The sequence below is a fragment of the Vanacampus margaritifer genome, chromosome 9 (genome assembly GCF_051991255.1).
Source record: "Vanacampus margaritifer isolate UIUO_Vmar chromosome 9, RoL_Vmar_1.0, whole genome shotgun sequence".
Lineage (NCBI taxonomy): Eukaryota > Metazoa > Chordata > Actinopteri > Syngnathiformes > Syngnathidae > Vanacampus > Vanacampus margaritifer.
In genome coordinates, this window is record NC_135440.1 from 19,428,836 (window position 1) to 19,440,452 (window position 11,617).

Below are 11,617 nucleotides of genomic sequence, written 5' to 3' on the forward strand. Positions count from 1 at the left end.
TACATCGGGATAACGACAAATCAGATGACGTTTTTATCAGAGGAGGATCATACTGTGGAGGAGTGCGTGTGTTTCACTGAGTAAAAAATACTGTTACCAGAAAAACATGATTCTTATTTTTGAAAATGTAATTTCTTTTTTTGTGTGTCTTTTATTGATTTATTTTACATAATAGTTCTTCTGAATCCCAAGAACATTCAGATGCCTTAGGGTATGTTTGAAGGTAGATGTTGAAAATGTGTATTACTTAGAACTATACTGAAGAGTTTTTCACAAAATTTTGTCCGTGGCTAAAAGGGTGCCCAGTAACATACTCTTTTGGAGATGATCTGGCAGTGCAATCCTTATCTCAAAAAAGGTTTGTCATGGTTTTTCATTTTGGGTCACATGCATTCTGCCACCTGGAAGTAGCTCACTTCCTATTGTTTACAAACATGATGAAATAGTCTAGTCCTCAAAGCCTGCGGTCCTCATGAGGCAGTCTGATGCCAGATTTGGCTCATGTGCTTCTTTCCCATCGACTTCCTGCTCTTGGACTTGTGCAGGATCTGCGGGGGCGTCAGCACGCCCAATTTGTGTCCCGATTCGTTGTGTTGCCTAGAGAACCTCTTGCACTTACAGGAGGTGACCACAGTGATTTTGTATGTTCTGGTGCTGCCGTCCTGGCACTGCAGCCGGATGCGTTGAGTACGGGTTTTGTCGTTGACGCAGCGCCAGTCGGGGGTACTGCTGCTAGCTTTACTATGACGAGCCCAGAACTTTTTGGACTGGTGGACGCCACCGATCCAGTTGTGAAGCATTTGAGTCGGGAGGCACTCGCCGGCGCACACCAGCTCCTTAATTGGGTGGATGCTGGTGCAGTGGCCGTCCGAGATGTACTTGGTGGACCTCAGCTCTCTGCAGCCCATTTGGCTTCGCTCTGAGGGAACATACCCAAAACTCAAGTCAATAAGTAGCCACAGAATGACGGCTCACCATGATGTCACATGTTCCTCCGGGTGACACATTTGTTGCTAAATTGTTTTTTTCTCTCCTTTTAGATCAGAAAACCCTAAAAGTTGGAGTATTAAAACAAACACCAAGTAAATGCAAGATATATATATTTTTTGCTCTTTCTTAGATTTTGCTGCAGGCTGCAAATTGTCACGTGCTGTAACTCAAACCGGCGTCCATTCATTACATCACACGCCTCCCTGACAATGGCCGCCCTTCCGTGACAGCTTTTGATGAATAGAGAGAATGACTTCACCACAGGAGATGTCATCACCCAGCCTATGACATCAAGTGGGTTTCAAGTTTTTTTTCCCCATTCTGCTGCTGCTACTGCTAGGAATACTACTAATACTAACTACATAATAATAATAATAATAATAATAATAATAATAATAATAATAATAATTATTATTATTATTATTATTTGTTCCTCATTACTAATCCAGAAAAAAATTACATAAGTATAAAATACTACTTAACTCTTAATCGCTTCTGGCGGCCTCTAGTGGTCTGGAGGGCCTCTGCAAAACATTGTCCTAAATAATATATGTCTTGTTTATTTATTATTTTTTTGGAAAACCTTATCTAGCCAGTAGCCACAAGAAAAGGTCAAAAGATTAATTGTATCTCCAATACTATCACATTTCAGGGAGAAAAAACACAAACACTGCAGGTTAGTTGAGCTATTAACATTCTCGAAGAGAGCAAGCAATTTTGAACATTTTCGATTAATAATAATACAAACATTTGTAAAATATGAAATGGACACATTTTGACATTGGAGGTTATGGCCCGATGCCAGCAGTATGTTGGATTTCTTTAGCCATTTTATCCCTAAAATTGTTTAATTCAAGTGCAATTATTTATTTTTTAACGGATTTATTAGATTAGATAATTAGTCAATTTATTTATTGTAAATATTATACAGTACTGTATTTTAAAAAAAAGAGTAAAATTAGCAAGTTCAAAAATACATTTAACATTATTTTGTCAATGATTGTTTTGAATTACGAATCAATTATAAGTAAAGTTAAACAATAACAATTAATTATTAAGAATTAATTATGTTACATAAACATTTAATATTTTTTATTCATTTCATGAAACGGGTGTTAAATGATTATAATTAAATTGCTTACAAATAATAAAATAAAATAAAAACATGAAGTAGTTATTTAAAAAAGAACCTATTTTACGTATATTGCCCCAGGCTCTCACTTTTCTCATCTTACCACTTCTGTCCCGTCCCGCCGCTCTACCGCCATCCCTTGCCCGGTTCAGGGACCCGTTTCCCGGCTCGGCGTCCCCCTGTGGCGGGCCGACTTGAGGGAAGCGGCTTCCCGCATGCTCGGTGCCATCATTGTTGAGGGCCTGGCTGCTCTTCAGCAGGATGCAAAGTAAAAGCAGCGAGTGTGAGAAAGACTCTTGTTGCATGGTGCAAGAGGAGGAGGAGGAGAATGGGGAGGAAGTTAGTGATGAAGAGAAGGATGCTGCAGCTGGTTTTATATGGAGGAGGGGTTTGAAGGTGCTTCTGACTGGGTGGGTCAACAGCTTGGAGTACACCCACTTCTTATATTTGATTTTGACTTGAGTGAATTGATTCCACCACATGAAAATCCCTGTATAGTTACTTCAGTCATTCACTCATTCCATAATTACTACTGTGCTGATCCACAAGAGACCAGGTTTCTGTTCTTTTAAGGGAGGGGAGGGAGTTTAACATATTTCTGGGTTCAAATTGGAATATAGACTTGAAAGTGAGTAGCTTTCTACTTGCTGTGAAAATAGAGTTTTGTTGTGGAGAGTAAAGAGACATGACTCACCTTCGTCTCCTCAACTCGGCATTTGCCGCACCTCCACAGTACTTTTTCCGACTTCACAGTTTTCGTCCCTCAAAGCTGACCGTAAAACTAAAACAAAAGAGAATGAAACACTTCAGCTTTAAACACAAAAACGTTCAACCAAACCATACACTAAGGAAGGTCTGCTAGCTTAATGCTAGCATAGATGTTATGGTATTGTTAGCATAATGCTAACATGCTAGCATAGATGTTATGGTATTTTAAAATTTTTGATTTTCTCGCTGGCTGATTTCTCGCTCTCTTGTGATCTTGAACATGCCCACGTAACTGCCATGCTTATTTAAAAACTATACATTACGCATGAGGGATCAGAGGGGGGGTTAGAGGTCGGCGGGGTGGTGGGGGTTGTCTGTCTGTCTGACAAAAGGCTTACATAGGCTATCATGTTCACAGTCAACAGTCAATGAAACTGAGACATAAGAAGGAGGGTTGTTCCAAAAAGTGCAAATAGTACCGTCACCAGTGAGAAATCTTTATTTATTTTTTTTAAGCTCAGGGAATGGATGTACTGTTTTTTTCTCTTGTTCTTTTATTGAGGGGGGAGGGGGGGGGGCATAAGGTGACCGACAGTAACAATGGCTGAAAAGTGACACGGTGACACCTAATGACTAATTTGTTGTTGTTGTTTTTTTTAAATGTTGGTCCTGTATTATTTAGGGATTTAAAAAATATATATTATTAGAAGGTAAAGAAAATATCTTACCCAGGGCTATCAATACTTTCTACACATCCACCCATTCATTCTTACTGCAAGTCTGTTGTATTTTATGTTTTTTTATTTTATACTATGGCGACACCTGTTGATCAATTCCATTACTGTACTTTATTTTTAGTTTATTTTTTTTGCAATTGCTTTGTCGGTTTCCTTCCACCAGGTGGCCATATTATACTTCTCAAGGATATCTCGTTGACCAAAGTAAACTATACTGATATAATATATATATATATTCTTGGTGTCGGGTCTGTTATTTTCAAATGCTAAATAGCTACATTGAACGCAGCACAGAAACACATTAAAATAGTTTCACGACCCCAAACAACAGCAGAGTTTGACTTACTATATATATATGTGTACATATTTTGTTATTGTTGCTGCCCAATCTGGCCTGAGTGTTCCCACCCAAATATTTCTTGTACCCCAGAGAGCTCCTAAGGGCCAAATGAATTCCACATTTCTCTACTCCCAATGCTGTCACCGCTCCTTCTGCACCTCATTTAATGTTCTATATGCTTTAAATGTACCATTTTTTTTAACATCATATTTCATGTTCTATCCGTCTCTAATCTACCTGATATTTAGTGTCTAGAAACCTGTATTGGACCATATTAAGTTTTCGTTTAATGCTCTACGATGTATGTCCCTAATGAACCATATTTACATAATATGTAATGTTCTATTCGCATCTACATATTAAAAAAGAAAAAAAAACGTTTTACATGCCTCTAATGGTTGTGTGGATCAGTGTCGTTTCAGTTTCGCTCGTACCTGACGCCTGTCTGCGTCCTGGCCTTGTCCTCCATGTGGCTTGTCCCCTGGGGTCCTGGGTGGTTCTGTGGTGGTCCACAAAGTGTATGGCGGCCAGCGGTGTCGGGTTGTGCTTCACCGCAGAGGGTCCGGACCCGGTAAGGCGCGGGCGCCTCGTGGTGTAGCGGTTGGCATATTTGACCCAGGTTAGATTCTAGATTTTGTGTGTAGTTTGGTGAGTGACAGGATGCCAGGGTTGGAGGTAAAATCATTTGAAACTAAAATATACTCTATGGTGGTAATGATGGATCCGAGTAGATGTGAAAAGTAACTCCCTATTATAAATTACTTACATTATTCATTTATTTCTTGATATTTTTTGTCCTCTTTTTTTTATACCTGTGTTATATAATGTATGCATGTATTGTATTGCATGTATTCCAGTTTCTGTAATTGCTCTCCAAACATTGGACTGCAGATTTGTATAATTAGTTTTATTACCCTGTGGATTTTAAATTAGATTTTCAAGTTTTAGCTGCTGGCCAATGCTAGGCCCGCTTAATTAAATTTCTTTAAAAAACATGAACATGAGTTTTGTTTATGTTATTGTTGCCCATGTTTGATTTTCAGATGGAGTTTCAGCGCACCAAATCAAGGCCAAAGTATAACAACACCGTAGAGACCAGTTCTGGATGATCTTTCCCATGAACGTGCTTCGCTCCCTTTTCCGCTTTTAACAGGCTCTCTATTCTGCCCTTCAGAAGGTCACCGTTTGAGTTTGTGCAACCTTAGAGCGCCCTCCAGCGGTTGCTTTGTTCATCGTTTTGGTAGAAGTCGAGAGAATTCCAATGTGGCAGCACGCAACGCCGACTCGTTTATGTGCTACGCCAACTGTTGGATCCTGTTTCGTTGTTGCTTTAGACAAGAATTGTCCGTAAGTACATGTGATGTTAAGAAAATAACACTGTGTATTCATTTTAGTTAATTTAGGACAGTATTAGAGATAAGAGACTGTTGTGCAATGTAACTAGCTAATAGCATGAGAGTGTGTCGTGTACAGTTAGCTAATACACTTTGTTTGTTATTGTTTTTTTTTGTAGTTTTACGACGACCTAAAGAGGGTAATGGTCAGAGGCCATTGTTCAAATAAACAGCCCAAAAGGGAACGTCGTTAACTCGCTGTCAAGCTGGTGAAATCTAGAAGCTTCGGAGCGAGGACAGCAAGTCTGGTAAGTTGTAGTGTATTCACTCAGCTGTAGTGTAGGGTACGTTACACAACAACTTGCAACCGAAAACTACCTTATACTATAACCACACTTAATTATTATATTTAATTAATTATAATTAATTATCCCCCCCCCCCCCCTATATTTTACCCCTAGAGACTGGCCCACAATTTAGAGGGACGAGTCCATTAATCCAGTTCGACTATAGATAGCAAACTGAAACATCAACAAACATCAGTGGCAGAACTACATGTTAGACGGGACACAGGAGTTGGGCTGGGCCAAAATGCCAGGGCGGATATTTTTGTGCCAGTCCAGCCCTGGATTAGATTGACATGGCAACACACACACACACACACATAGAGGCTGAAATCTGATTGGACAAGAAATCTACCATCCACATACATGTGCTGGAAGACCAATGATGAACAATAAAAAGAATAGACTGTTGGGAAAAAATGGATACCATTTTATTTATTTATCCTCCCTCCTCATTGGTTGTTTTGTAGCTGTGATGGTGGCCTGTGCATCTAACTTCCCTCCTAAAATGTCCGCCCCGACCACAGGCCCTCGGTTGGGCCACAAATCCTCAACACCCCCCCTTTCCCTCTACATCCGTCATGTCTTCATTACCCAGCTGGGCAATGGGTGTAGACCCACATTTAGGTCATTTCCTCCCGCTTGGACCGGGGCGAGCCGTCGGTGGCACGGGCCGCCAGATTGGAAGCCCCGGGTTGCCAGATTGGGGACCCAGTTAATCTAATTAGAGAGTGAAGGAAAAGAGGCCCAATGGGGCTTGTGGTGTTTGCAAAAAAATCCAATGTGGTAATGTCTGAGCGGCTAATTCTTCCGAAGGGGGAGCCAGCGGCTCTCTGTGCTGCAGACGACCACAAATCTTACAAATATAGGTGGCAAAAGTACTATGAATTTAAGTATAGATAGTTTGTGGTAAAAGTAGGAGTACTGATTCATTTTCTGTACTTAAGTACAAGTAAAAAGTACAGACTATCGGAGAATATCAAAAATAAACTGGTAGTATTTGTGTGTTGTATATGTGCCTTTAACTCATGCACTCCCAGCCCAGTCGTGTATTAACTCACTGAAGCAACCCCCTTTGCTCCCGGCGGTTTTACTGGATTTTCACAGATTTTGCAAGGCCCACAGAATATTGTGTTCTATTGCTATAAAAACAGGGAACCTACCAAAAGAAAGATTAGAGTCCCTGATTTGTATCTGTTTCCATTTTGCAGCACTTAGCATTAGAATATAGCTAAGTATTCGCAAATCATTTTAAAACACTGGGGAAAATAGCTTTTTTCCAACATGGACCTGGTTGATCTCATATACTTTGCTGCCACCTGCTGGCCGTTTTTGGTAATAACTACCATCATTTAATCGACCTCTTCAGGTCAGAGGCTGCATCAAAGCCTTCAGTATGCTCTAGCATAAACAACAACAACAACAAAAAACGTATAAATGCGTTTTTGGGACCATAGCAATATTTAAAATAGAACATTTTCATATGTTTTTGAGAGCAAATGAGTTAATAGACGTGACAGAAAATGGCTGAAATGGCATCCACCTCTGTGGCTCTCCTTGCCCTCATGCAAGGGCATTATATCTCTAATTTGGTCCATGGAGGTTAAAAATAAGAAGAGTAGAAAGTACTGTTTTCTGTTTTCAAATGTAAGTGGAATTAGTCCGAAAAATGAATACTAATATTAATAAATACTCACGTAAAGTACCAATTATTTTTACTTTGTTACTACCACTACCACGTAGAAAGAGAGATGGTTTATGTCCTGGTGTGGAAGAAAGTAACTACAGTAAATCTGATGAAGAGGAGGATAAACTCAGAGCTGGTTCCCTTTATTTGGGGGGGGAACGTCAAAGCCTTTGCTTTGTTTTATGTCATGGAGAAGTTTTACGATTCCCATTCTTCAGATGGAGGCGTGGTCGTCTGTGCCACGGAGCGAACTTGATAATGAGGCTCTTTCTTGGGGAGAAACCCCCCCCCCCCCACCCAACCACCAACCGACCCATTAAAAAAGCTCTGCTAATTTGAGCCATAGAAGTGAGCCAGCTTATTGCTCCTCACTTGACCCCGCCTTAGATGTCACACACACACACGCACACCGATAGGTGCCTAAAGTTCAGTTTGGCCTCCTCACATGCGTCCAAGTTGGAACGTTTACAAGGCAGCGTATCACTTTTCAAACCCTTAGCCACCCCCTCCCACAAATCCCAGCTTGTACTTAACAGGCCTGGTGCTGACCAGTAAATTGTCCGGCAGGTTTATAGCGCGACCGCGTGAACTCTCGCACAAACAAATAAAATGCGTATTAGCGGCTCTGCAGTCGCCACACGTACTGTGCATCGAAAAATACCACGGAATCTCCAAGCTCTGTTTAAATTCTGTTACCGAAATGTATTGCGCTGTAGGATGTTGGCCATTGATTTCAATGGGGAGAGTTGATTTGAGATACAAGTGACTTGAGTAATGAGAATGGTGATGGAACAAATTAAAGTTAGTCTGTTCCCATGACTCCTGATTTCAAATTCAGTATATATATAAAAAAAAATAAAAAGTCACATTGAAATGCAAGACCTGTTTAATGATTTTCACAGGCCACAGAATTATGATGTAACCTGCTATGAAAACCTGCATGGCACCCGATGTCTTGCCTTCAACGATGCTAACATCAGTCACTCTGATGCAAATGATATGATGTAATAATAATATATGATGCTAATGACATAATGAGTCAGCTTCTCAGTATGGCAGTAATGCTAGGCGTTCTCTGCAGAGGATCAAAAAGATATGCCCAAGAGTATATTATCTGTTTGGATGTTTTACTGCACCCGTTGTATTCAGATGATTTCTTAACTCATTCACTGCCATTGACGGCTATAGACGTCAAAAATTCATTTGAACCATTTCTATTAGCTTAACATTTTTTTCCACTTTTATTAACAAGAGTATGAAAACCTAGAATTTGTTTTATTGTACATTTAGAACAGATATAAAATTTGCGATTAATTGTGAGTTAACGAGTGAAGTCATGCGATTAATTACGATTAAAAAAAATTAATCGCCCGACGCCCCTAATTTTTAATGATCTTTTCTTTTTTAAATCGCATCAGGCGATTAATTTAAAAAAAATTGTTATTAATTGTATGACTTCAATAGTTAACTCACGATTAATAGATTTTTTTTATATCTGTTCTAAATGTACACTATTTTTTTTCCTAGGTTTTCATACTCTTGGTAACAAAAGTGAAAAAAAAAAAGTTAAACTAGTATAAATAGTTCGAATGAAATTTTGACGTCTATAGCCGTCAATGGCAGTGAATGAGTTAAATGGAAGCAACTTAGATGCTAATTGTTAGCCTGGGTGCCTGTGGAGTTTACTATATGTTAGCTTTAACGTAGTGGAGGCTATCTGTGGTCGTTTTAAATACACAATAATCCTCTTAAATGTATGTTTAGCTAATTGACAGTAACCTTCAGCTGAAAGTGAAAATAAACAGATTGGATCTTCTTCTTTTTACAAATGATATCTGCCAAACTGCTGCTTGTTGTGAAGTGAATTGAGTCACCTGACTAAAGCCTGTCAAGTTTGTGCTCGCAAGTCAAAGCAAATAATGGGCCAATTAATTGCTTGTATCTAGAAGGAAAAAAAAAAGGGTCTCAAGTCATTTTTAACTGAATGGCCATTTTCATTGAAAGTGAACGGCTATTCTACTAGGACATAAAAAAGGTGCCATTTCATCTACTATCAATCCCTATTACACTCACCAATTCTTCATTTTCTTCCTTTTGCAGGATGGTGTTTTGTTGTCACGAAAAAGGCAGCAGATGTGGCGCAGAAAGCAGCCAAAAAAGAGGCGAGTTTCTTTCTTTTCTTTTTTTTTTTTTCTAAACCCCCGAGAGGTCTTTTTCCTTCCTCGACCGAGCTTCTTTCTTTCTTGTGGAGAGCAACAGGAATGCGGTTCCATTTTTCCATCAGCGGCTGTGTTTACAGGGAAACGTTACGCCGATGTGGCAAAGATTTACGACTTATTTACGCTTGCAACCTTTTGTTGCTCTGATCACTTTCGATGCTTCGCGCCAGACCGCCAACAATCCCTCAGTATTTCGTATACTGTACGTGTGCGAGTTGTGCGATTGTTGGTTGCCGGTGCGGGTCTGTCACCGTGCGCATATTTTGTGTGTGTTGTTCTTTTGTGTGCAGGCGTTTGTGCGTGTGTGATTATTAGGCGATTGCAATCAGGATCCGGAGGATAAACACATCCTGCTTGTGTAACACTTCATTAGCAGGGAAAATAGAGCAATTATCTCTGATAGATGGTCAAAGGGCATTCATTCTTTGTCTTGGAAATTATCCCTCAACATTTTTTTTAGCACAGCAAGAAGCATCTAGTTATTCACATTTACCCCCCCCCCCCCCATGTATTAAAATTTCTCCTGAGGTGACCCCACACTAGCTCATGCTAAAGCAATTAGCATTTTCATCAATCGCAGGAAAGGTAATCTTTGCAGTTGTGTATAATGACCAGCCAATGTTCGAAAATAAATGAAGAAATACAACAAATATACAAAAACAATTGTCGTATTGAAGTTCAATATCGCAAAAAAAAAAAGTTTGTTGTGTTACATGAAGTTTCTTTTTACTTAGCTAACTGTAGGGGATTGTCCACCACAACTTGTCCCTTACACTTGTGGCTACTGACTGTTTGCTGAATTTTGACTTCTTGTAAAAAAATAAAAAATAAAAGGCGTAAAAAAAACAATGGAATTTTCTTTTCATTTAAAATGATGGTTGACATTTTATTCTTAATTCACAAAGTGACAACTATCAAAGTAACAACATAAACGAAAAATTGTTTTGCCTACCAATCAGTAACACCTGTCCGCTAGTGGAACCTCAATTAAGTACTATTTGGCCACCTGCCCATGGCTCAGGTAAGCAAACAAAAACACATTGCCCCCTAGTGGTCGGAAGTAAAAACAAATCAAACATGTGTCTTCCACACTAACATTTACATTGTTGTTCCCTACTTAACCTAATGTGTAGAAATGTGGGATCAACATAAAAAAACTTATACACAACTTATATTTATTTTACTGATAAGAACTTTTGAATTTATTAGTAACAGTTGCCATTCTTTATCAAATACTGTATAAGGTATATGGTAAAACATTACAATTTACTATACAAGGCTAATGTTTTTTGTTTTATTTTTTTTTCCTAATAATAAGCAACGACTGTTTGAAAGGAACATAATTAATTAAAACTCCAAGATTTAAAACCAAAGTGATGGCAATATATTTAAAAAGCTCATAAAATCAAGGGTATTCAAAAATTAGTTTTTGTTTTTGTTGTTGTTTTAACCATACTATAATAAAGTGTCATTTCACCTCCACTACAGTAGGTGGCAGTGTCGCGCTCATCGTCACAGAACAATTTTATAGACAAATGATACTATTTATAGTTGCAGGGAAGTGTTGGGGGCTGGGGGGTACGCAAAATATTAAATTTCCTTTCTTATTTCTTCATTATGTAACAACAAACGATTGAGAAGCACTGATTTTTAAAGTCTTATTTAGGCAACCCTATTTACTTTAAATACAAATGTGAAATGTAAAGGAAAAAAACATTCATAATAATAATTTTAAAAAGTATAAAATTAAAGTTAAGTTAAAAAAAATATGACAGCAAAAATACCTATTTTTGATTTAAATCCATTGTTATGTGGTTTAGTCTGCTATTATTAACACATCTAAATGTGCAACTTTCAGCTATGGAAGAATTTAGGGCTAATTTCCCCAAAAGGTGTTGAAGGACAAAAATCTACAGCAGCTGTGTGTGTGTGCGTGCTTGTTTGTGCGCGCGTGTGTATAACTTCTAACCTATACAAACAAATGTGCAAATGTGAAGCCAATTAGCAACACGATATTCGAGTCACAAAGTGTTATTTATGTATTCAGAGCAAGATGATTGCAGCTAATGAAGCCAACATCTCCCACTATGATTTTTTTTATTTGTACTTCCATTTCCCAAACGTGT

General features: G+C 38.7%; 1 protein-coding gene and 1 long non-coding RNA gene across 2 annotated transcripts; one reads left to right on the plus strand and one right to left on the minus strand.

Moving 5' to 3' along the window:
* Nucleotides 1-80: 80 nt before the first annotated feature.
* Nucleotides 81-2,427, minus strand: sostdc1a (sclerostin domain containing 1a). The gene is made up of 2 exons (XM_077576410.1): nt 2,226-2,427; nt 81-919 (listed from the first exon to the last, which is right to left on the minus strand). Exons 1-2 carry the CDS (start codon nt 2,425-2,427, stop codon nt 471-473), a joined length of 651 nt encoding a protein of 216 aa, XP_077432536.1. The 3' UTR covers nt 81-470.
* Nucleotides 2,428-4,339: 1,912 nt separating this feature from the next.
* LOC144058259 (uncharacterized) lies at nt 4,340-9,915 on the plus strand. The gene is made up of 4 exons (XR_013295409.1): nt 4,340-4,478; nt 4,951-5,254; nt 5,421-5,549; nt 9,373-9,915. It is a non-coding gene; the product is annotated as an uncharacterized LOC144058259 (long non-coding RNA).
* Nucleotides 9,916-11,617: the final 1,702 nt, after the last annotated feature.

Excerpts from the sequence above, each read along its gene's own strand:
- sostdc1a (XM_077576410.1), bottom strand. The coding sequence starts at position 2,427 with ATGCAACAAGAGTCTTTCTCACACTCGCTGCTTTTACTTTGCATCCTG. Across the intron at positions 920-2,225 it reads GGCGGGACGGGACAGAAGTG|AGCGAAGCCAAATGGGCTGC; the intron begins GTAAGATGAGAA and ends ATGTTCCCTCAG.